The sequence below is a fragment of the Wyeomyia smithii genome, chromosome 3 (assembly GCF_029784165.1).
Source record: "Wyeomyia smithii strain HCP4-BCI-WySm-NY-G18 chromosome 3, ASM2978416v1, whole genome shotgun sequence".
NCBI classification, from domain to species: Eukaryota; Metazoa; Arthropoda; class Insecta; order Diptera; family Culicidae; genus Wyeomyia; species Wyeomyia smithii.
Window position 1 is genome coordinate 47,482,178 of NC_073696.1, and position 26,268 is coordinate 47,508,445.

Here is a 26,268-nt window from a genome sequence, read left to right on the forward strand (position 1 = left end):
CCAGTGTCGTGTTGCACGGCGGAAAACGTTCATGTAGCCTTGGGTAGGATAAAAAGCGGCTGCACAGGTCTTTTCACATTGAAATTTATACGTACGTTCCAAAAATTATTTACCGCAGATTTTGCTTGAACACAGATAAAAAAAATAAAATGAAATAAGGAGATACGGGCCCCTTTTTGTGGAAACATGGAGCATTTGTGACGATAACAGAACAAACCTTGTGGCGAGTTATCAAATTCCCAGTCTTTGCTTTGCCAAAAAATGTTATATGGGGGAGAAGTACATGAAGGAGTGGTGTCCGCACGGGACTGAAGCATTTGGAGTCGTGGATTCTGCATAGGATAAATAATCTGTCACCGGCAGAACAAAAAGAAAATATACAAAAAAAATCAATCGAAATGTAATGCACTGTTCTATTCATGAGAGTTATCGGACAAAAAATAAAATGAAAGCTTTTTGATCGTTGACAATTAGAGCATGATCGATTTTTACCCCTTTGTGTATCGCCAGACATTATATTCTATCCTCACCACAGATATCAATCCCGCGGTTCCATCTTACTAGTAAAAAATCCCTCTAGTCCCAATCGGGTAAGCTTTGTCAAGCTGGAAGGTACATCCATCATAACAACTATATACCGAAATATTGTTCATGGTGAAATTTTGCGAACTCACTGAAAGCCACCTTTCAATCACAGTGACTGCAGTGAACAATACCGTGAAAAGAAGGCTCAATTTGGAAACAACAGAGCCACAGCTACGAAAAAAAAGTTGGCATGATTTATGGCTAGCATTGTACAACAGTGCATTTACGTGCGTATAAACCATCTCCCCCAACCTACCACAATAGAACAAGCAATGTGCGTTTTCTACTGGTGCAGCTTCTGTATAGTATAAAGCTACTTTTGAGCAAGCAAGCTGAAAAAGCTGATTCTGCAGCTTTGCATACACACAGCCGGGACAACATTGAAATTTTCCCGGAAGATAAATGTTTGCATTTTGGCGAATAAACTAAGCAGCTGCGCCCCGTGGTTTTCGTTGAAAAATGTGACTGACTGCTATTTTTTCAACTGCTTCCGGCCTTCGCCAGGAAAAGGCTGTACTCGCAGAACAAAGATGATGTGTTTGTTCTGGCGCTGAACGAATTGCAGTGAAAACTTGAAATGTTTCATAGCTGAAAGTTTACTTCACAAGATGATATTCTCAGGATAACACACACCAAATTTAGCCAGAAAAAGACTACGATGGAATTTCGGATCAAATTGCTAAGATATCTTAAAGAGTAATTCACACTCAAGTAAAATTACTATAACCGGAACTCTTTGAATCACTGTTGTACAATGATTTTAATTGAGGGAACTATTTAGCTGTAGCAATTAGCTCACAATAATTTTACCAAATTACTCTCACTAACCACAAAAATCATTCATAACTTCAAATAAAACCACAAAACCAACACAACAAGTCAAAATCAATTTTATTAAAAACGATCTTGCCGAAGTCTACGATCTGCTTCCACTCCGCATCAACTCTCACTAGCAACTAAGTGGCAACTCGGGCCAACCTTCCGCAGTTAAAATGATCATAGCCGCCGTATAATCAACGCCCAGGCTCAACGAAGGCGCCACACTGAACACCCATAGAGCCCAAACGACCTTAAACACCCTCGCTTTCCTCTACGTCGATAATCAATGGACTATCTTAACTAAGAAAATTACCAACTTGGGACACAGCCGATCGATTCCGTGGGATTCACGAACGTGCTTTTCCGTCAGTAGAGAGAGACAACCTGCAGCGGGATCTTCGTTTGCTACACCTCAAATGACCCGTGCCGCCCCGTCAAAGAGAGCGCGATGCGAGCAGTATCATTGATGAGGTCGCCCCCGCACCTTACGATACGGTTAGGTACCGCGTTCCGCGGATGCAAATCACTGGGCTGGATCCAGTTCGTCCTAGGGTGTCTCGGAAACAAATTGGATTTTTCAATAAATTTTTTATTTGTCCATCGATAGCACTAGCACTGATAACAACGATCTAATAGAATTGAATCTTTTTTTTTTGTTTTTTTTTTTTTACTGTCCCAAATAACTGTACACGTCACGTTGTAAACAGGTTTTAAACTGCTTGCGAGGAACTGTATTGTTCTACTCCTAATTAACGTTCCCATATTGTATTCACCAATAACGGCACGCGGAATACTTGAATAGGTAAACAGATTTCTTGTGAAAACTTCCTAACAGCTACCAACAGCAGGGTGGTTGGAGTGTGTGTGTGCGTGTGTGTTTATGCTAATGAGCAAATAATAACTTCTGTTGCCAGCTCAAGCGGTTTGTTCAAAGTTAACGGGGATAAACACAAGTCGGATCACGACAATGTGTTAGGAAATCAATATGACAAATTGCCTTTCAAGGGACTCGTCAGCAACGGCTCGGAATCGATATCAAGTCTAATAAGGTGATGAAATAATCGTAAAACCATAAGACGCGATTGGAGCCGACGAACGCAAAAGAATCTGTGGGGTAATTGAGTTGGAGTTTATGGAGTTTGAAAGGAGAATGTCCTAAGCAATAGAGTTAGACGTAAAAAATAGCAATAGAGTAAGACGGTTCAAATACGGCCAAAAGCTATATGATTTAAAATAAGTTCAAAATTCGGAGTCTTTGTCAAAGGCGCAAGCTGTAAAACTCGAAAAAAAGCTATAATCAGGAGTTCAAGGTTGAAGAGATTAAACGACCAATGTCTCCTAGGTATCAAAGTATAGGTACAAAATTCAGGCCAAAAACCAAAAGTCCCAAGTACACACTTTGCATAGCCGGTAGACCAACGACAATAACCTAAGATGATCATAAGTTTTAAATCAAAATCCTAACTCAAAGCTGGAGAATCATGTGGAAACTATGAAGTCTAGATTTCAAAATTAATAATATGAATTCCGGACGTCGCAAATTCAATACTTATCTGGTGAAGATTCAAGGTCAGAAACTTGAGTACCGGAACCAATGTTCAAATTCAGTGCTTAAGATCGAAAGTTCAGAATCCACAACCTAAACGCCTGATTCAAAAACAGTTGAACTTCAATGTTGAACTGAAACTCTTAAATCCATAGTACAAGTTACAGAATCTAATCCAAGTTTTAGCTAATGAATTGGGATTTGAAATCCATATAATATAGATCAAAGTCTGAGATTTGAAGTTCGAATATCATCATAATCATCCGATGACCGAAATTTGAAGATTAAATTTCAAAACAGAACCAACATGTTTATTATATCGTAGAACGCAAGAAGGGATTCGAATTTCAAGTCAAAAGATCAAAGTCCAGTACCTTGAAATCTCAAATGTAAGACTTAGAGTCCGAATCCTGAAGTGTAAGGTGCTCAGTCAGAGGACTGAAATTATAGCTAGAATTCCGGAAAATTCAAAAAGTACAAGATCCAAGTATTACGACCTATCCCGAAAATTAAAATTTGACCTGAAAAGAACAAGGATCAGAATTCAACATCTATCGCCTTTAAAGGGCTTTTTTTAAAACTTTTAAAAACTAATAAGGTTTAATATTCTAATCATAAAACCGATGAATAGTCATGTGAATTCTAGACTTCTAAGTCCAGGAACAAATGTTCAAAGCCAACCAAACTACATCGCCCTACATTTATGAGGCTTTGAGGTGATTCAAGATCGAAGGTTCAGAATCCATAGCCTTCATTCCGAATATCCAAACTTAGAAGTATTTCTAACGAATTATTAAGTCCACAAATCCATGCTTTAAGTTTAAACCTACATGTCAAAAGTCCAAACTACGAAATTAATCTAAATTCCGTAATCTATCTTATTTCGACAAATAAAAAGCAATATTACCTTAATTATTTTCAAATTTACACTACGTTCCGAGTGTTTCTTTTGTTGTAGATTATATTTAAGGTCGCAAGCATCCAAACCAATGTTCGAATGCATTGCTTAAGATTGAAAATTCGGAAGATTAAGAACCCTAGGTTCACGCTCTATTATAAAGTTCAAGATCATTGAGGCCCAACATCCGAATCACAGAACCGATAAATAATCATGTGAATTCCAGACTTCCAAGTCCATGAACAAATTTCCGAGAGGACTTAATTCCGTATTCCAAAGTTAGTGAGACAATAAATTGAAGTCAAAAGCCAGAGCGTCGAAAACAATTTTTAAAAATGTTACTCAAGATTAGCCTGACTTCTGATGTAAAAGTTGACGATCCAGAACACACTGCTCCAATTTTAAATGCTGTTCCAAGCTTTGATCGAAAAGTGAAACAAGTCTTGTAAGAATTCAAATGAGTTTTCTTTTAAATGTTCACTTCAGCGTTTATCAAATGCTCTAACGTTTTATCGAAATTTTCTAATTGGGCAATGACTGTTGAAAATAGTCGTGATAATATTAGAACCACAATCAAACAAAAACATCATATTAATTATTGAAAAATTATTATCTCAATAAGAAAACGGGGAAATCACAGTGGAAAATTCCAAAGCTCGAGCTCGAGAACAGAAACCATAGGCAACAACTAGATGCCCTTCAGAAGCAAATTCCCCCAGGGATTAGAACATCGACCAACTTCCTGTCATTAATTGATTCAAGACAGCAACAGAGATCAAATAATGGCTGAACTAATCAAAGACTTTCAGAGCAGTTCAGAAAAAGCACGTGATGGTAAAAGTTTCAATCGAAGGAAAGCTAGACTGGATAGCTTCCGGGCTGTTCTTATTTTTACACGCAGACAGGTGATGTAGGAGTATGTTCAGGAAAAAAAAAAGACGAATCATCGAAACATGTCAAAAGAAAATGGCACAATAAATTAATTTTACGTACAACGCTATAATACGCACTTTCAGGTTGAATTAATCAAACGTATCCCAAAAACCATATTCAACAACAATACCAAGTGGCACTTTTCGGTTTCAGTCGCTCAGTTCCGTTCTAGTGTGAAGTGACTAACGTGGGTCAGAGGTTGACGAAATTATCATCCGTCATCTTTTGTGATCCCCTGTGGAGAGAAATGACAAGGCAGAATACATATATTTCCTCTCTTGTTGTTGATGCAAACACTTGTCGCTGTGGTATATATGAATGACTTAATATTCCATCTATTTGGTGTCCTCTAATGCTGGTAAAGCTCCCCTGGATAAACACTCATCCGTAGGTTGGATCAGTGGTGCTAGCTCATATAGCATCCAGCAATAGTTTCATTCTATTTTCCTCTACGGATGATGTTGTGACACCAGCAAAACATCATAATCAGCATCAGCCGCAAAGCGAAATTTATTTCCCACTTCGCAGCGAATGTTGCCTTGCTCATTAATTATTGATATCATACATTGGATTCGCCATACAGAAATTTTCACTGAAATTACCTTTGGCTAGGTTGGACCCCGAGTGCCAGCGTGCCACTATCGGATTACATGACAGCCCTGAGGGCGTCATTGGTGATGTGATGCGACCAGAAGTAACCTGAGCAGCAAAATACTTTGAGTTCTGTACCTCGACGAGTGCTTATTCAAGCCGCCATTCTAACCGGCCGTGCGTGATTCAAGCCAACAGCAGCAGCCGCTCGGTTCGCTCGGGACAAGTTACCGTACAAGGCGATGCCCTGCTCGCCGTAATCGGAAAAATACAACGAGCGCACCCAAGCATTTAGGTGCCCAACGTTCGAGAGGTACGTTCCAAGAAAGGAGCGCCCCAGTGAAGAGCACTGGAAAATTTGCATTCGGAGGACATCCTGTTCGATGGTATAATTTTGCTGCAAGTATCTGAACTGGATGAGCAGCAAATCGCTGCTCGGAACAAAGTGGTACCCGAACGACGAGGTGTGGATGTGCCAAATGGAACAGAGCACATTTTAAGCGGTTTCTCTCATCCCATTGGATACGAATGTCCAAGTGTTCACAGTAACGTCGGACTTCGGTTCTGACAGTTGAAATTTAATCAACGAGAGTGCTTTTATTTCGTGGTGTCTCTTTCACTGCAAAATAAGGATTTGCCATATCGATAACTATATTAGCTATCGGCAAATATCGATGGTTGAGGTTAGAATGTTTTTCTATGTATTGATAAGGTTATAACATCAAAACTCGGTATCGCGAGTGATGATGGTTTCGATGGCATTTTGTTAATGTAAATATTTGTATGGAATAGAAATGACCCAATGTTTTATTTGATAGAAACTCTATTATTTTTGACCTTTAATCTTAAATTTTCTTTAATGTTGGTAACAAAAAAATATTGATATGCTGAATTACATGGGAAATTTTGAAGAAACTGAGCAGTTTCCTATTATAGCAAGAATATCTAAAGCAAAAGTAAATCATCTAAATCTAACACTGGTCAACAAAGGATTTGTCGTAGAGCTCAAACTTGAAAAAAAAAACAAAGACTATAGTTTTTCAACAGATCCTGTAAATTTTGGTGCTTTTATAGCCAGCCTGGAAGTGCGTCAAATCTTCAGAGACTTCAATTGCGTTTCCCCGTTAATAAACAGAGAAACGAAGAACCCGACGAGCAAGTACTCTGCGGTCGTTCATCACACTTCTGAACCGGCCATGGGCACCAACATTCATAAGAACGGTTAAAAAGCTATAAATTTTCATTTTATCCCAGTTTGAGCTCAAGGGCATTTTTTTGCTTTTTCCGACCAGTACGACTTTGTTTAGCTTTTCTTGGGAAAGAATTCACGCCCCCTTTGGTCTCCTAGAGAACAAGTAGAAACCTAAACAGTTAAACAGTGACAACTCATGGTCAAACTGTTTAAATACCTAAAAATAAAAATAAGTGCAGTCTCATAAAGTTTTGAAACGTACTTAAAACATGCAACTTTCGTGACGTAAATAAAATTGCTATTTCTGAGTCTCAAAATGCAAGTTTTAAATGAAAATAGCTATTAAAAATTCAGCAAAAATTTTAACGAAAATTATGTTATGTTGATGAAGTTTGAAACAAAAAAAAAACTTATGAAAGGATTTAAGTTGTAAAAAATGACTTATTTCAATCAATAAATAAATGATATAGATTTTACAGAGGAATTAGAAGAGCACTAAACGAAAAAGATGTCATCGAATTGTTTCTGATTCTGATTCTGAGATTGGTATGAAATTTGCGACAGAACACACAAAAGTAAAATACAAAATGCGAAACGAATTCACGAAATAATTCACAATAACACAATTTTTAAATTAACAAGCTGAGAAAAAAATTCGATTGCAAGCAAAATGTTATTACAAAATGTACTTGTCCACAACCAATATCTTACCAATTTTGTCAAAATCATACTAAAATGGACCCAAAATGGGGAAATAAAACTTTTTTTTTAAAGCAAAAAAAATAAATAATTCTACTCCTTGAAACAGACAGGTAAAAATTCATAGTGCAATTCAAAGATCAAAATCAAAACCTAAAAAAAAATAATATTAAGTTTAGTTGAAAACGACGTTTCCTAACTTTGATGCCAACGTTTCAACCCTATTTTGCGTTATCTTCAAGTTTCAGTACAAATTTATTGTTGAGGAAAAATCATCTTAAAAAGTGTGAATCTCATCAAAATAACACAGAGACGAAGTTATAGATAACCACACTGAAAAAAAAAAACTAATATTTGAAAATATAAACATAATAGAAAATTAGGTAGAGGTTTTGGGGGCAGGAAAAGTTATTAGGATAATTCGAGGATTCCGGAAGGGAGGGAACCCATACAAATAAACACAAATTTCTGCAGAACTCGACAACTTATCAAGCGAATGGAACCAAATTTGGCATGCGGATGTTTTTGGACACTCTTGTGTCTATATTTTCATGGTGGTTCGATACCCCTCCCTCTTTTGGACGGGACGGGGCTCCCATACAAATGAAACACAAAATTCCTTCCAGCTCAAGTACTTATCAAGCAAATGGAAACAAATTTGGCATATGGAGGTTTACGGGGGCAAAAAATATTTCCATGGTGGTTCGAAACCTCTCGCCCTTTGAGAAGGAAGGGGCCCCAATACAAATGAAACACAAATTTTCTACACAGCTCAAGCAGTAGTCAAGCAAATGAAACCAAATTTGGCGTGTGGAGGTTTTTGGGAGCAAGAAAGGTTTCCATGGTGGTTCGACACCCCTCTCTCTTTGGAAAACAAGGCATCTCATATCAATTAAACACAAAATTCTTCACAGTAGAAAAAAACATGTAAATGGAACCAAATGTAGCATGTGGGGATTTCTGGAGGCAACAAGTATTTCCATGGCAGTTTGACACCTCTCCCTTTTCTGAAATGGAGGGTTACCATGAAATCAAAACACAAATTCGGCATAACATGAAAACTAAACAAGCAAATGGAACCAAATTTGGCATGTGTAGGTTGTTGAGAGCAAAACAAATTTCTATGATGGTTTGATACCCCTCCCTACTCTGTATAGGGGGAGGAAGGGATCCCGGAAGAATACAACATACATTTCAACCATTTTTCCGGAAAGCAGCCTAAAATAATCGGGATGATGCTCGGGAACCAAAAATCGACTCCAGGCGCCATTTTTAAATCCAATATGAAAAATTCTGGTATCTGAAAAACAGCTGAATACCACCTAATATGGATATTTCCGGAACCAGAATGATGCCAAGAGGTCAGAAATCGACCCCAGGTACCATTCTGAAATCCAACTTCCGGGTCAGGAAAACAACCTTAAAATGACCAAGATGGGTATTCCCGTAAACAGGATGATGCACAGAAGCCAGAAAACCCAGACACCACCCTCAATTCTAAGATGGTGATTTTCGGTTTGTGAAAAATAATCAAAAATGATCGAATAGTATCCAGTATGGGTATTTCCGTAATCGCGGGTGGACAAAGTTTTTTTAAAGGGCGTAAGTATTTTGGTACAGGTTTTATTTAAGGTATTGTAGTTAGGAAGCCTTTGGTTGTATACAATAACTAGCTGAGAATGAACTGTAGGAAACTATTGAATATTTACGAACAGAGTTGAATTTTTTTAAGTAACCCCAAGTTATAACGAAATTTTTGATAGAAAATCTCGGATGGAGAAATGAAAACCATTTTTGCCTTTCTCCTAGAAAGGTATAGCAATCACTTGCAAAACCGATGGTATACAAGTGCTCCAAAGGGCCGAATGGCATATATCACTCGACGAGCTGAGCATTTTCTGTATGTGTGTGTGTATGTGTGTGTATGTGTGTGTGTGTGCAGATTTTTATTCTCACTCACTTTTCTCAAAGATGGCTGGACCGATTTTCATGAAATCAATTGCAAATGAAAGGTCTTGTTGTCCCAAGACCCTATTCAATTTTATTGTAATCGGATTTTTAGTTTGGAGGTTATGTACCAAAATGTAAAAATCATGAAACATCATTATCTCGAAAACTACACAACCGATTTGAACAAAATTGGTTTCAAATGAACGGGAGACCTGAAATACCCTCAACTTTTGAATTTTATAAAGATTGAATTTGTGGTTCAAAAGTTATGAAAAGAAACGTCTTCTGAAGGCTGTTTAATCTCACTCATGTTTCTCAAAGATGGCTAAACCGGTTTTCATAAAATCAGTGTCAAATGAAAGGTCTAGTTACCCCATAAGACCCTATTGATTTGTTTTGCAATCGGACTATTACTTTTCCTGTTCAAAAATGTGAAATCCAGTTATGAAAAGGAACATATTCCGAAGACTACTTGAACTCACTCACTTTTCTCAGATCTAGCTGACCGGATTTCCACAAAATTAGTGTCAAATAATAAGTCTAGCTGCCTCATAACACCCTATTGAATTTTACTGTAATCGGACTGTAACTTCGTCTGTAATGTACCGAAATGTGAAAATCACGAAACTTCATTTTCTCAGAAACTACACAACCAATTTGATCAATATTATTATCAGATTAGCGGGCTAGTTAAGGGTTAACTGATGAATTATGATTGAACACGTGGTTTCATACGTTCCCATTTCGTTTGATTATAATTGAACTTAAGCAACCGTTATGTATTAAATTGTTATTAAAGCAACGAAAGTCTATTATCTCAAAGATCACATGACCTATTTGAACATAACTAGTGTCATACGAACGAGTCATCTCTCAAACCTACAAATAACAAACTTCATAACAGTTTGATTTGTGGCTCAAAAGTTATGGAAAGAAAAGAAATTCAAAGACTATTCAAAACTATACCTGCTTTGATCGATATATGTGGCCTCAACATAATTTAAATGTGGTATCGTACTATTTGAACGTTCCAAACTCATTGATTCCTTGTGATGTGTTTTAAGTTTGAAAATGCACGACGAATCGGCCATAGGATATGATCAAAGTCAAATATGAAATCCTCGACTTTTGGGTTCTGTACATAGCCTTAATTCTGAATATATTCATATTTGGTGGTATTCGGTCATTTTCAGCTGTTTTTCTGGCATCAATCTGACACCAAAAATACCCATATTGGGAGGTATTCAGTTATTTTCGTTGTTTTCCAGAATCTAAAAGTGGTCGTCTTTAAATTCAAAATGGTGTCCAGGGTCAATGTTTGGTTTCTATGCATCATCTCGATTACGCAAATATCCATATTGAGTATTAATTGGTCATTTTCGACTGTTTCTCTAGAAGTTGCCATTTAGCAATTCAAAATGGTGCATGGGGTCAATTGTTAGCTCATTTCATTGTATTTGGTTATTTTAGGCCGTTTTTCACAAACCGGAAATACCCATATTGGGTGTCATTCGATCATTTCGGCTGTTTCCCAGGAACCGGAAGCCGCCAACCTAGAATTTGAAATGGGGTCTGTGGTCGATTTCATCTGCTGTGTATCATTCTAGATCCGGAGATACTCCTGTTAGACGGAAATCGGCCATTTTTGGCTGTTTTCCAGAAACCGGAAGTTGCCATCTTACAATCCAAATGTTGCCTGAGGTCGATTATGGAACATATTTGTTACCACTAAAAACATTCACCTGTTAAATATGTTTCCATTTAGTTGATTAGTTCGCGAGATTTACAGAACCATGTGCTTCCAGACATATTTGTTACCTTTAAAAACATTCACATACCAAATTTGGTTGTATTTTCTTGATTGGTTCTTGAGCTGTGCGAAAATTGTGTTTCATTTGTATGGGACCCTTTGCTTATAGAAGAAAACCATAATGGACATATTTGTTACCCCTAAAAACATCCACATGCTAAATTTGGTTCCATTTACTCGGTTAGTTCTCGAGATGTTCAGAAATTTTTTGTTTCATTTGTGTGGGACCCCTTTCTTCCAGAAGAGGAAGGGGTCTCAAACTATCTTAGGAACCTTTATCGGCACCAAAAACCCCTACATACAAATTTTCACTTCGATCGGTTCGGTAGTTTTCGATTATATGGATCATACAGACAGACAGACCGGACTGCATTTTTATATGTATAGATTACAACATCAATATTTTAGAACTTTAAGAGTGAATAAACATTTATTGGATTGAAGCGTTCATGTAAATCTATTTTTAAAAATAAAAGTTTGAATGAGAAAGGCTGGGTCTGACCGCTAGGTGGGTTTTTTTATTCTTGAAAGTAAAATTTGAAAAAAACTTGTAATTTTAATATTTTTCAAAATGTTTGTAGGGTGATTGATCGTGGTTCGCACTTGTCTCATTGTTTTTCATGGCACCCTAGGAATGAAGCAAGATTTTTCTAAAACTGCACTATTTTTCAACTAAAATTTAGATTAAAAAGAAAGAGCAACTATAGACGATTAAATTGGTTGACTTCGAAAACACCTGATGTCTAGTATATAATAATGGTATGGGTTTTAATGCAAGCGAAATGTTGATCCTGGTTCGTGCCATGTTGATCGTGGTTCGCGTCATTTATGATCTTGGTTCGTCCTAATAAAAAATAGAAGTGCAGCATTGGAAATTAAAGGACTACACGTGATATAAGCGCTTTTTGTGTCAAACACAGTTATATTTTCTGTATATCTACTTAGCAGTGTGAAATAAACTTGCACATAATTTATTCAGACTATTTCGACAATATGAATTTAGATTTTTTTTAAACAGAAACTTACTTTAAGGGTTTTCTGTGCGAATTTCTCCATTGCGCCCAGAAATCGATAGAGATATGCCCGGATGTCTGCTTTACCCGCACTCCTTTTATTAGCAATACCGCTATTAAGAAGTTGCATGCTCATTATTATTTTATTAATGCTGATGTGTAATATGATTTTATTCTTCCTATTTTCACACTTACTGCTTTACTATACAGCGTTTTGTTCCTCCAACCAATTACCGCCTCTTATAATTTCCTGGGGAAGTTTCGTGGAGCGTCTTATTATTAGAGGGACCTATTTATTTTAATGGCCAGAAAATCAATATTAACTTGCTTTGTTATTGTTTTTTTTTTATCCAACTCCTTTGATTTATAGAAAAGTTCAACTGTTTATTTCGATTTTTCGCGACGTTTTTCCAGAGCGGTTGACTGAAACTCTCAGGTTGAAAATGAGCAATGCGCACTGCCTCTAGCGGTGATTCGGTGAAACTGTTAGGGCGAACCACGAACATTCGCAGCGCGAACCAGGACCAAAAAACTATTATTGTATTATAAAAAAAAATCATAATCGGACACTTTTTTTCTGTAATAGAAGTTTCAATACTGGTAAAATATAGATGGATCAAAGTTTCAAAATTAATATGAAGTTTTACATCACGAGCTAGAATGCTGTAGAGAAGTTTGAACAGACTGCTTCGGTGAAGACATTGGCAACCGAATTTACATCTTTTATTAGCTTAGCTATCAAGGCTAGTTGAAGTAGTTTCCTTTAACAAAAATCAAAGGTATGTATTGTTAAAAAAATAGAAGCAGCATTGAAAATTAATTTAATTCAAAATTTTTGACTATTCAATGATTTATCGATGATTTAGGTAATAGCACGAACCAGGATCAGTTTTGGCATAGTGCGAACCACGATCAATCACCCTATGTAAATGATTTCAAAAGATTTATATAGACATTAACAACTGGAAAGCTCATAGTGATTGGCTTCTTAAATGCACCCTTCTCCAAGTTATTTGGAATTTGAGTTCGGGACACTATGCAATAAACATTGAATTTTATATTTATACAAATAAAAGTTCATTATTTCCTTGAAAACCTTTGGAAACTACCTTCTAAGTAAAAATTGATATGACCATTCCTGGAATTTTTACTAGCAGTTTCGAAAAAAGGTCATGCTTCAACGAAAAATAAATTTTAAGAGAAAATTCAACTCTTTATATTATGTAATATAAAATTTACCTTCCAGTTTCTAATTATTTTCTAAACTTAAATTCGAAATAACTCGAAAAAGGATGCATTTGGGATGGTAATCACAATGAGCTTTTCAATTACAAATGTCTATCTAATCCTTTAAAAATCTTCAGAATTTAAATACAGTCAGGTTTTTTTAAACGGGGGGTTTACCACGTACCTCGTAAAAAACTGCGTTAATTTAGAAATCCGTGTACCAGTTATGTGTTTTTTTGCGGATTTTTTTACGAGGTTTCATTTCGCGGATTTTTGAATTAACGCTTTTCTACGCGGATTTCAACGGAATTAACGCGGGTTAGGAACCAAAAGCGTCTAAGTGTTTAATTGGGTAGAATACTTGTTTCTGAATTAACGCGGATTTTTGAATTACCGCGATTTTTACGCAAATTTTTGAGTTAACGCTGTTTTTTACGGGATTTTTTTTACGAGTTCTGTATCCCCCACTAAAAAATTAGGAGGGTGGTATCCAAGACACGGCCGTATGACGTTGCGCTACGATATTTTTATATTCCATTAAAACAAATAGTAGACGGAATTGTAACTTTAATATTTTCTGCAATTTTATCTAACAGTGCATTTCTAAATGCGGAGACGTTAAAGCGTTATAAATAATAATATATACTATAAGAATGGATTAGCTCCAGCCCAGCATATAACTTCACGTATTGCAAGAAATTACGTTCATTTTAATAACTCAAAAAAGTAAGAACTCAATTACACGCTTTCTGTGTAATTGTTATCAAGATTTGGCGAGTGACAAGAAAATATATTAACTTCTATAATAATGATTTGAAGCATTTCTAAATGTTTTTTTTTGTTTTTCACGATTGAAACTTGTAACTCTTTTTTCTCTGTGTACGAAAAACAAAAACAAAACCGCGCACCGAGAAACAAAAACGAAAATTAAATGTTTGCTCATTGAGAAAGCTTTACCGATAACTAACGGTACTCTTTAAGTTAAGTTTCTAGCAAATAAGTGTTAATCATTCATTGGCAGTAATTTTTCCTCGATGAATAAAGACTGACTAAAGAAGTTTAAATCGCTGCTGTAATGTCGAATTTACAACCGTGTTCGTTCAGACGTTTTACTATTTTCAATGAATGTTAATGAATAAACGAAAAAATACTATATCTTCTGTAAAAACCCGTTATAGCTACCCACACACGTGCAATAGTAATCCATACATACGAACGAATGAGAAATTTGATTCGATAGCATGCTTTTAATAAAACCTAATGCTTACGCCCTTTAGGATTTTTTTCTCTACACTCTGCGAAATTTCAGATTAAGTCAAATACGAGAGCAAAATTTCATTCAAATCAAAGATAGTTGGTTAATTTTTTTCGTTTTTTTTTCAGATCAGTTGGCATGGAAACCGCTCATAAATTACACTAAAGAAAAAAAATCTAGATTTTGGGAACTCTATTCCATCGTCCACAGCACATTCTTCTATCATATAAGAACCCATTATCCTTCAGTTTTTTCATAAAAAAAAGTTGTTTTGCGTAGAATTTTAAAAGGAATAGAAAATTACCTAACGATCCCTTCTTATGTGCCTTTATTGTATGTGCCTTTATTGTATTGATAACATATATCATTACATCTTTGTATAGTTGTCGTTCTGCTAAAAATCAAAAAGTTTTATTCTATTTTTATACATTAGTTAGTTTCACATAAATAATTTATGCTTATTTATGTCATTTTTTTACGGAAAGGATTTTTACCTTGCAGAAAAGCAATATTAATTTCACACTATAAGCAATATTAATTTCACACTATAAATAATGATTACTATTTATCAGATTCAAGCAATATTTTCAATGACAAACACAAATATTTCCTTTCAGTTTGCACAGATCACATCAATCCACGCAAATCTGCCCGAATTGATTAAAGTTTGGTTTTGCCTGGCTCTCCGGAAAGTGAACGAGTTGAATTGAGTACAGCTCTGTATTCTCTATTCTCTCTCTATCTTTTTGCATCATTTCGCTCAAACACATACAGTTTTGCAGCCTGTTTATTAGCTGGACATGTGTGTACACACTGAAGTAAGCTCAACCATACGCAACTCAGAACATTTTCTGGGAAAACTTCGTTCCAACTTTAATTGCCAAATGGTCCAGCTACTTTCGATTGATGAATAATGTTCTAGGAATTCGACTCGGGAAAATCCACCGAAAAACGGAATTTATACATTGAATTTCCAATTAAAATATGCTGAATAACTCATAGCTCGCTGCTGTTGGTAACAAAACGTTACATCACCCTTATTCCATTTACGTTCCCCGTATCAGTGTTATGCTAGTGCTATTTTCTATGTTATGAATGAATCCGCGCTTGGCCACCGGCTAATCGCAGCAGAACGTCATCAGTTCGAGTTTGTTTTGCAACGTGAAATGTTTCTTTCTATTTCGGTGCTGTTGGCAGCAGCGGGAATAATTAGTGGTTTCGAAGGCGATCCTCCTCCGGGGACGTATTACGCAAGCTACCGTCTACCGAACGAAACAGTTCCGAACCATTACAACCTACAGTGGAGAACGGAAGGCCACACAGGCAACGGCAGCTATGAAGGATCAGTACATATTTATTTCGATGTTCTACAAGCAACCAACCGAATCGTTCTCCATTCTAGTAACCAAACGATACAAAGTGTTCGTTTATATCGATCCGTTGATGGGACAATTAGTGACGAGCTCCAGAAACCATCAATCGTAGTACTGCCTGACAATGAAAAGTTAGTTTTCGAAGCAGTTGACATCCTGCAAAGCGGCAACTATATGATGGTGATCCATTTCAACGGAACTGCACGGGAAGATGAAAATGGCATTTTCTTGAGACGTTACAATGACAGCAACAACATCCACCAATACTATATTGCAGCCCATTTCGAACCGATCTATGCCCGAAGAGCATTTCCTTGCTTTGATGAACCATCTCTGAAAGCCACCTTCAACATCTCTATCGTTCATCATAAATCACAGATCGCAGTCTCCAATATGCCTTTGACTGAGCAACTGCCATACAACAAGGATTATGTTGTATCACACTTTCAACAAAGCCCCAGAATGTCAACGTATCTTCTGGCGTTTGTCGTTTCAGGTTTTACCCGCAAAGCTGCCGGAATCCAATCCGTTATGACTCGCACGGAGGTGATAGAAAACACTAGCTATTCTATGCAAGCCGCGGAACGCATGCTCAAAGTACTGGAAGAATACACTGCCTTTCCATACACCCGGATGATGCCTCAACTGACGCATCTTATCATGCCAATATCAACCTATTGGCAAGCAACAGAAAACTGGGGATTGATTTTTTACCAGGAAAAGTACTTTCTGTTTGATCCATCGGCACAAGGCAACCGCCAGCTTCGTTTCGAAATATTGAAAATAATCTCTCACGAGCTAACGCACCAGTGGTTCGGTAATCTGGTTACTCCAGCCTGGTGGAATTATGTTTGGCTTAAGGAAGGATTTGCCACAATGTACGAATTGTACATCCTGCAGGCAGTTTACCCCACGGAGCCGTTCATGGTTTTATTTAACGGGAAAGTTATGCAGTACGCATTGCAAGATTCCACCGATAGACCACCGATTGCTCGAAATTGCACTAGCAGCGCCGAAATCGAACAAATCGATGTAATATCAACCTATCAAAAACCAGCCAGCATACTGAATATGTTCCGCCTGGTGGTGGGAGATGACAGATGGCGGTTGGCTGTGCGGAATTTCTTGAAGCACCGAGCATTCGACTCCGTGACGCCGGAGGATTTCTACGCCGAGCTTGAGCTGGCTGTTGGAGGTGATCGTCCGTTTCCCGCAGGACACACGGTGAAGCAAGTCTTCGATTCCTGGATACAGCGGCCAGGAACGCCGATATTGAACGTTCGAAGGCTGTATTCTAACGATAAAGTGATTATTTCTCAGCAACGAATAGAGCCCTGTGTCGACGAACACAGCCAGTGGATAATTCCTTACGATTATGCATACAAGACAGAGCATTTTCACGAACACGGACCCATGCACTGGTTGACGACTCAGGCAGAGATGATAAGAGTGGCGGCTTCCGAAGCTGAGTGGATTGTGTTCAATAAGCAGCAGTTTGGAGTCTATCGTGTGAATTACGACGACCGAAATTGGCAGATGATCATCGACGCGCTCCGGAAAGACGTGTCCAGCATACATCGACTGAACCGAGTGCAGCTGCTGAATGATGCATTCTATTTGTTTTTGGTGAACAAAGTGGATGTTACAACTTTGCTGGGTTTGATGACCTGTCTTCGGGACGAGTGGGAAAACGTGGTGTGGCAGAGTGCTGTTGAAGTGCTTAACTATTTCTGTACGGAACTTCTTACCTCCGAACACGGCATACAGGTCAAGGTAATTATGAAAATATTTGTTGATAAAATGATCTGCTTCTAATGTTATTCTGAAGGCCTTTTTCAGGCACCTCATCGAACCTTTTTACAAGAGTATTCTGGCAGCCGATAACAATCTTATATCCGATGTTTTTTCGCTTCGCAAATCAATCACCGAGTTGTCCTGCTTCCTAGGAAACGAAAAATGTCGACTCCAAGCGAAAGAAGCACTGAAACAAGCTGCTCAAACTAACATTCCGGTGCCAGCGGCGGATTATAAGACAGTTTATTGCTTCGGGCAGCAAAACTCCAGCGATTTTGAATTCAATTGGCTGATAAGACAATTTCGGGACGCCGTCGGTGGTAAAGCACGAAACGAACTGCTATCGGTCATTGCCTGTTCGGATAGAGCCGATCATCTGTTGAAGCTTATTGTTGAGGCACATAACGTCAGCCTGGATGACGACGATGAATGGTGGAAGTTGTTCGAAAGCTTCGTTACCGGAATGGAGGACGGATTTGCGTGCAAACATTTCGCTACCGTTATGAAGATGTTAGGGAACGGACCAATAGCGAAGCGTTTACTATCAGGTGAACAGTTTAGAGCGGCAATCTTGTGTATGGCGGATGAAGCAACTACGGCAACAGAACAGGAGCGGCTGGTAGGACTAGTGAAAACATTCGAGCTGCCGGCTGTTACGGAGGATCGGTTTCGAAAGTACTTCAAAAGTTTGTCGGATAAATTCAAGACTGCCAAGTATTTGGTGATGTTCGAGTTTATCGATGATTATATGCGAAAATTGAATGATGTTTTGTAATTTTTTGTGTATAGTAAATATTATAAATTATTAATATAGTTCACTCTCCCATTGCATTGTTCGAATAATTCAGAAGAGACGTGAAAGTACCCCGTGCAATATACTTCTTTCAACGGAAACATTGCAATATAAAATATTAGCATTAGAACTCTAAATAAGTTTCTGACAAAGTTTAAATTAAACGTTCAGAATAAAGTAACCGACAAAGCTCCACGTTTTTCGCTTTTAAATGAGAAAAAAAAATGATCAAAATTTAGAAAATCTGAAATCAACAATAGAAACTATAGAAATTACAGGGACACAAAATTCTTTATTTACAACCATACATTACGCGTTCAGTTAGTATGGCTAGTTATGTTATGGGGTCAACATTTTGCTCACAAAAAATAGCTTACACTCTCTGTCAAGAAATATAAACATCAAAAAGTAAATCCAGTGCCTACCTGTAGTGAGAAGGAAGCTTTCGGCGTTGAAGGTACTGCGTTGACGGTCGATTTCCGCTGCAAATACAGGATACCGGCAAGGAAAAGGCGAATCGTGTGTTAGAAAGTTAGCGATGTTTTTAGAGAAATTAAAATGTTAGTCTTGAGCGCGGAACACGCGGGAATAAAAATTTAAATTTGTGTTAACAGACAAATAGAACAAAAGTGAATTCGAAAAACCGCTGCTAGCTTGTGTGCAAATTGGCTAAGCGCGCAAAACGAGCATGCTTTTCCGTTGTTCAACGAGAATCTACCAAGCCTCCAGTGATACCTGTGCGCTCATACGAAGTCTGGAAGTGGCCGTGGTTGCGATAGAGCTCATTGTTCCGACTGAAGTTAGCGATTCCTTGGAGCCGGACCGGGACAGACGCGTTTTGCGGGAAGACGGCGATAGTGTGACCTTTGCGATTGGAACAAAAATGCCGTACTTATCGGGGCACTCGAAGTATCTGTGTAATAAAAAAAAAAAATATCGGAAATTTTAATTATCAAAACTTTGAGTAAAAATATTTTTCAGCCTTACTTGACACCATCGACGGAACCATCATTCTTGCCACTGGCTTCATCCAACTGAACGCCGCACCAAGTTCCACTGGCGAACTGTGTTTCTCCGAGATACTTTAAAATGCCTGGACGAGAGCCAAATCCGGAAGAAACTATAACCCGATCACCAACAGTTAAGGTTGCCGCTTCTGAAAACAAAATCGCAAATATTAATTGTGTTAACATAACGCAACCAAAATATTCTCAAACTTACTTCCCAACGCCGGTGATTTAGAGGCAAAACTAGACACGCTGTGTGTGGGGGACACCGCGCCGGACCGTACCGGTGAGGTAAGCGACCGCAAACTGTTATCCATCGAGGTATCGCCAGCACTGGAGCTACCGCCACCGGCACCCGGCAACGGGTCCCGGGTCAACCGTGTCAGCCGAGAGAAGACCCCTTTCTTGGGTTCACACTGGAAGTAACGCTTCCCAGCGACGGATCCATCGTTCTTGCCGTTCGGATCGTCCAGAACCACACCGGCCCATTCGCCCGGTGCAAAATGTGTTTCACCGATGAATGCAATCTGTCCCGGCCGCAGGCCACCAACCCAAACACGCTGCCCGATGATGAAACTGTCCGTGTCGGTTGTCAGGACAACACCTTGATCTGCAAGCGGCAAATAAAAGCGAAAGGAGATGATGTCATTATCATGATATCCGCCTGTCCGAGTCACACACGTTCGGTTTATATGAGCAAGTTTGCGTGTGATTGGATTGGAAAGCAAATATTATGCTTTCGCTGCCTCACTGGGGGATCCAGTATACCTACTTCGGATGAGTAAACATTCGAACGACAAGCTATCACTTCCAGCCGAGGGTGATATTCATTATCGGCGGATGTGGGACACGATATAAATGATTGAACGCATGATAGATGTTGAACATTTAAGTATGACGGACTGTTGTTTTAATTATCGTTAAAGGCACTTGATGGATATACGACTAGTATTTATTTACTTTTGAAGTAGGGTTTGAATTCCATGAACGACAGCTGGAGGCTTCAATCTTGGAAACCTAGAGTTTTTATCGACCACTAGAGACTATATGTTTCCTCACCAAGATGCTCAAGGAATTGGAAATATTTGTGAACAAATCAACAAAAGTTAGTTCTGTTATTGCAAGCTTCTTTACTTTTGTTGCTGCATTTGCGAAAGTTACTTAGCAAGGCGGTTGTAGAAGCAAGTGCTGCGACCGAATTCATTCAAGTTTTCGCTTGACTCAATATTGAGCGAAAAAGGAATGAGTTTGAGTTTAAAGATAGATGAATTTGAAAATACCGACGACTGGGAATAGTCACTGTTTGAAAAATTCCGATATCAGGCTTTTTTTAAAGGAATTAGAAAAAAATCGACTCTATTTTTCTGATTTAAAATTTAATATTCATTAGAATTTATTCCGGTTAAACAATTTTTTCAGTGTGTTTTTTTTGGAATTACCATCAGTTTCATCCTTAGACAATTTTTCTACACAACCTAAGATTTCTAAGCTGCTTTGGAACGTTCCCATGCCAAATGACCTATGATCGAATATCGATCATTTTTTATTTGAACGAAACTTTGCACACGTGTTTGACTTAGCTAACTGAATATTTTCTGCGGATGGAGGAACTTTTCAGACTTAGAACTAATTTCCTAAAAAACGTAAACATTTTTGCCTAGGTTTTATTCAAAGTATTGATAGAGCTGATAGAGCATTGATGAGCACTGATAGAGCTTTACAAAAAAAAAAACAACGATGAAAAAACTTGTTTCTGGATCAGAAAAAAAATCTTAACAAACACTAAATTTTAACTAAAAAGGGGGTTAATTTTTTCTCAATTTTATTTTGAAGAAACTTGAAGTTAAAACGCAACTTCTGATAAAAAGTCCAGGATAGAGAGGTGAAAAACAATTTTTCTATTGAAGATTGAGTATTATTGGAAATTTTCAAATTCAAAATTTTTCAATATATTTATATTCTAATGATTTTAAACAATTGAAATAATCATTCAAAATTGAAAAGCTCATAATAATTAACTTCTTGAATGCATCCGCTTTCGAGTTATTTTGAATTTAAGTAGAAAAACTTAGAAAATAAACACTAAATCATGTATAAAATAAGAAAAGGATTAGATCTTCTCCTCGAATTATTTTTTTTATTAAAACTCAGATTCAGAAATCCTGGATGGAGAAATGTACACACTTAAAATTTATTGCCGGGTCTCGGTAATTTTTGCCCAAAACGGCACCACTGAGTGCTCGGTTAGAATAATAATGAAAGCTGTCACATTTTTTCGTAAATCTCTGTTTACCTAACTGAAATTTTGGAGAAAAAATATCCGAAATCTCGGTAGTGATAGTTCGGTAATATTTCATACCGAAATTTCAGTTAGGTTGAACCGAGATCTACAAAAAAATGTGACAGCTTTCATTATTATTCTAACCGAGCACTCATAGGTGCCGTTCTCGGCAAAAATAACCGAAACCCGGCAATAAACTTTAAGTTTGTAAGAAAAATTTTTACTTAAAAGTGAAGTTTCAAAGATTTTTTTGCAATTCCTGCATTATTGAGAATGAATATGACAAAACTTATTCTTTAACAGTAAAGAAATTGAATGAATAATTCAGAAGTTATGGTATGGTGTTCACATTACCGGAGATTCATTTGCATGGGTTGAATTATAATTCAAGGGATGGAAATAACTTCCAAATTATTCGTCCAATCTCTCTGATGTCAAAGAATGAATTGAGCCACTATAATCACACATTTCAATGTTTGCTGCTGAAAAACCATAAATGACTCACAGAAAAGCGTATTAACATAAAAAATCAATGAAATTAAAATCAAATGACATCAATGGAATTTGATTATTCTCAATAATGTTGAAATTTAACTTTTAAGTGAAAATTTGTCTAACATTTCTCCATCCGGGACTTTTCAACAAAAGTTTTGGAATAATGCCATGTTTCAGGAAAAATTATTTTGCGGCAAAATTAAATTTTCTTTTATTAAATATACGATTTAGTGTCAATTTTTTTACTTTCTTATCTTGAATTCAAAATAACTCGAAAATGGATGCATGCACGAATTTAATTACACAGTGCAACATTTTTTTGCCCTGGCTTCTATGTATGATTTTTTATGTATTTTGATGCCAAAACAAATTTTCTGGAGTTTGAGTCTATTTCACCTTAAGGGGCAACAATGGCGCCATTTTGAACTTTTAAGAAATCGAAAATTTTTAATGTTTTGTCGGCGCCATTTTTTCAAGCCAAATATAGAAATTCTAAGAGTTTGTCCACATAATAGCATTCTCTTACCCGTTTAAAAAAAAACAGATCTCAAATCGGACAAAAACTGACTCCAAAACGGTGATTCTACGAAAGCAGTTTCAGCATGGTTTAATATCTTTCACAGAGCAAAATAATATCAAGTATGTGGAGAAATAATAAATTTGCTAATATCAAAATGGGGAAGTCAATTCATGTTATATATTGAGGAAAACAGTCTCAAAAATCGATTGGTAGGTATCTGATCTACGTAAAATGTCAGCAACATGTCAATTTTGCCCCAGTTCCCCTACAATACTCAAATAAGTTTATCTCGACTTACGATTAACTTATTTGAAATCTGTTTAATGTAATACCAAGAGTGTAAGTAATACTCGAAGATACAATAACAACACAATTAACATGATCCTCCCCCTTTCGCAAGAGGAGGATCGCATTTTGGTCAGAGCTGTTCAAATATAACAATCTCGCTTAAGCTACGAGACAGAATCGTCAAAAAAGTTGATAAATCGAACAGGATCTGAACCATAGATTCATAAATGGAAAACTGCCAGTCACTTCAATTTTAAAACCTGAAACAATCCAGCTGAAGCATCAAATTATCGTCCAATTAGTTTACTCTCTTCTATTACCAAACTTTTTGAAAGAATGATTCTTAATAGAATGATGACACATATCAATGAAAATTCAATTTTTGCAAATGAGCAGTTTGGATTTCGCCATGGGCATTCGACTACTCATCAGTTACTTAGAGTAACAAATATGATTCGATCTAATAAATCTGAAGGCTATTCGACTGGAGCTGCTCTTCTAGATATAGAAAAGGCATTCGACAGTGTTTGGCATAAAGGTTTAATAGCTAAAATGTCAAATTTCAGTTTTCCGCTTTACCTTACAAAAATGATACAAAGTTATTCAACTGACCGCACTCTCCAGGTTAACTATCTAAATGGTAAATCTAATAGATTGCCTGTTAGAGCTGGTGTGCCTCAGGGGAGTATCTTGGGCCCAATCTTATATAACATTTTTACTTCTGATTTACCACCAGGATGTGAGAAATCTCTGTTTTGTGACGATACAAGCATTTCCGTAAAAGGAAAAAGCCTTTGTGTCAAATGCAGTAGGCTGCAAAAAAGTCTAGATATACTTTCGTCTTATTTGCAGAAATGGAAGATTTCTCCTAATGCATCAAAAACACAAATAATTATTTTTCCCCATAAACCAAGAGATTCTTCTCTCAAACTCACCAATAATCATGTTGTTAAGATGAACGGTGCAATCTTAAATTGGTCTGACCAAGTTAAATATTTAGGGCTAATTTATGATAAGAATCTTACCTTCAGGGAGCACATTGAGAATATCCAAACAAAGTGCAATAAATAATTAAAATGTTAGTATCCTCTTATTAACAGAAATTCTAGACTTTGTCTCAAGAATAAACTGTTAATTTACAAACAAATATTTAGACCAGCAATGTTATATGCAGTCCCCATCTGGACAAGTTGTACAACCAGAAAGAAGATGCGTCAAAAGATTCAGAACAAACTTCTGAAAATGATATTGAAGCGTCATCGCTGGTTTAACACGAATGAAGTACACAGGCTTACTAATGTGGCAACATTAGAAAATATGTCAAACCAAATTATCAATAAGTTCCGACAAAAATCTTTGAAATCCTTAATTACAACGATTAGCTCACTTTATAGTCAGTAAGATAGGTGTAAGATTAGATTAAGGCTTAATTTTAAACTCCTTTTTTTGACAAGTAGGTTTACAATTTTTCTACAATTATATTCACTTAACTGCGGAAGCAATTACATACTTTTAATGAAATAAAGCTTGAAATATATGTAATAGTGTTTATATGTCACTGTTTGTGGCAGAACACACAATAAAAATTCTAAATAGATATTAGTAAATAATTAATTCATCACAAAACATCCCCCTCCCATTAAAAAAAAACATAGATTCATCTCAATTTTGGGCTCAATTTCAAATACCCGTAGCTCACTCAGTTTTGATCCAATTTTGATTCAACGGGTTTCATGGTAAGGGAAATTTATGTACTTTTTGGTTAATTTTCAATTCTTGCCAAAAATACAACCAATTTCTCAACCGAGGTGAAACATATTGCAACATATTGTTTTTTTTGCACTTTTCAGATGTTTGGATCCCGTTTGCACATCGTTGCTCATAGTAAGATATTTTGAAAAATAAAAGCCATGGAGACGTATGGTGGTCAGTTGTAAAATATTCAGTTTCGTATATTTTAACAAAAATGATTGGCTGGAAAGTAAACATGAAGTTTTCAGTACTCTCAAGTTTTCTTATATAGTCCTCTCAGTGAACCTCTTTCAGCTACTACAGGATGTATGAAAAGAGGAAAAATTGAGAATGAAAAAAAATACCGTCTTTTATATTTCCAATGATGTTACAATAAACTACCGTACGATCTCATATTTTTCCTTGGAAGACATATAGTTTGTCGTAGAATGATCTCAAATTGGTCAAACGGCTTAAAAGCTACAATTTTTTTTTTGAAATAAAATAAATTGAAATATGTCGCTTTTTGGACCTCCGTGAAAGGAGTACCCTGAGAACCAAACAAAAAAATACGAGTCTAAAGTGTTTCGATGAAGAACAAGTAGGGGAACCACTCCTATATTCATCTTAGCACCTATATTCATCTCATCGCTCATAATTCGAAAAGAATTTGCCGTCATACTTTACTATTTTTCCTCAAAGTAGAAGTTTGGACTACTCAACTGAATCGAGAGGTTAAATTAAAATTACTTTTACTTCGGAAAATAAACGTGAAATTTTACACCAAATTGGACGAATCAGAGCGATGAAATGTATATAGGTATTGAGATGAATATAAAAGCGCTTCCCCTTTACAAATTTTAAGCATGATCGGAGCAAAAAATTCTGATCATGAAAAAGGTCTAACGGCACTTGAGGTACGATTGACAATATTTTCTGACATCAGAAATGTGTTCCCCACCCCAAAATTGTCATAATATGTAATTTTCAGTAATTTAAAAAAGACTTTTAGGTATTTTTTTCGAGTTTTCTCCAGAGACTGTGGGACGTGTTCGAATTATATGAAAATTTTCAAAGTCCAATTTATTTTAGTTTTGATTCTAAAGATTTTACCCCTTTTCGCCTCAGAAATAATTTCTGGTTACGCTCTTTACATCATACAAATGAAATAAAAAAATATTTATTCTATGATCATTAATCGCAAATTCGAATTTTTTTCTGTGATACGATTATCCGGAAAAGTAGATAATCCGGAATGACATTTTTTGATATTCCGGATAATTGAGTCCGACCTGTGTTTGTGTCCCCCCAAAAGTACGGTAATGACAAAAGTTAGAGAAAAGTAGTCAAGGAATGACTTCTAGGGAATTGTCTTAATTATCATTTGAGAATAATGAAAAAAATTGAATCCTACTTGAAATCCTAGTCTGAAAAAAATATTTTAAAATCAAAAAGTAAATTTTAAAAA

The 26,268-nt window shown here is 36.7% G+C and overlaps 2 protein-coding genes across 12 annotated transcripts in view; one reads left to right on the top strand and one right to left on the bottom strand.

The window, feature by feature from the left end:
• Positions 1-26,268, bottom strand: part of LOC129732187 (restin homolog) — a 177,439-nt gene that overhangs the window by 38,467 nt on the left and 112,704 nt on the right. For 9 of the 11 annotated variants that reach the window (XM_055692794.1, XM_055692793.1, XM_055692788.1 and 6 more), the window contains 4 exons: positions 19,700-20,095; positions 19,466-19,634; positions 19,214-19,391; positions 18,904-18,960 (listed from right to left, as the gene is read on the bottom strand). In XM_055692794.1, the coding sequence (XP_055548769.1) occupies positions 18,904-18,960; positions 19,214-19,391; positions 19,466-19,634; positions 19,700-20,095 (800 nt within the window). The remainder of the gene's footprint in view (positions 1-18,903; positions 18,961-19,213; positions 19,392-19,465; positions 19,635-19,699; positions 20,096-26,268) is intronic. The other 2 variants (XM_055692789.1, XM_055692792.1) reach the window with 1 other exon arrangement.
• LOC129732188 (aminopeptidase N-like) lies at positions 15,655-19,060 on the top strand. The gene is made up of 2 exons (XM_055692797.1): positions 15,655-17,664; positions 17,720-19,060. The coding sequence occupies exons 1-2, from the start codon at positions 15,685-15,687 to the stop codon at positions 18,458-18,460; spliced, it is 2,721 nt and encodes a 906-aa protein (XP_055548772.1). The 5' UTR covers positions 15,655-15,684; the 3' UTR covers positions 18,461-19,060.

Coding starts and splice junctions, on each gene's coding strand:
- LOC129732188 (XM_055692797.1), top strand. CDS start 15,685: ATGTTTCTTTCTATTTCGGTGCTGTTGGCAGCAGCGGGAATAATTAGT. Junction 17,665..17,719: donor AACACGGCATACAGGTCAAG/GTAATTATGAAA, acceptor GTTATTCTGAAG/GCCTTTTTCAGGCACCTCAT.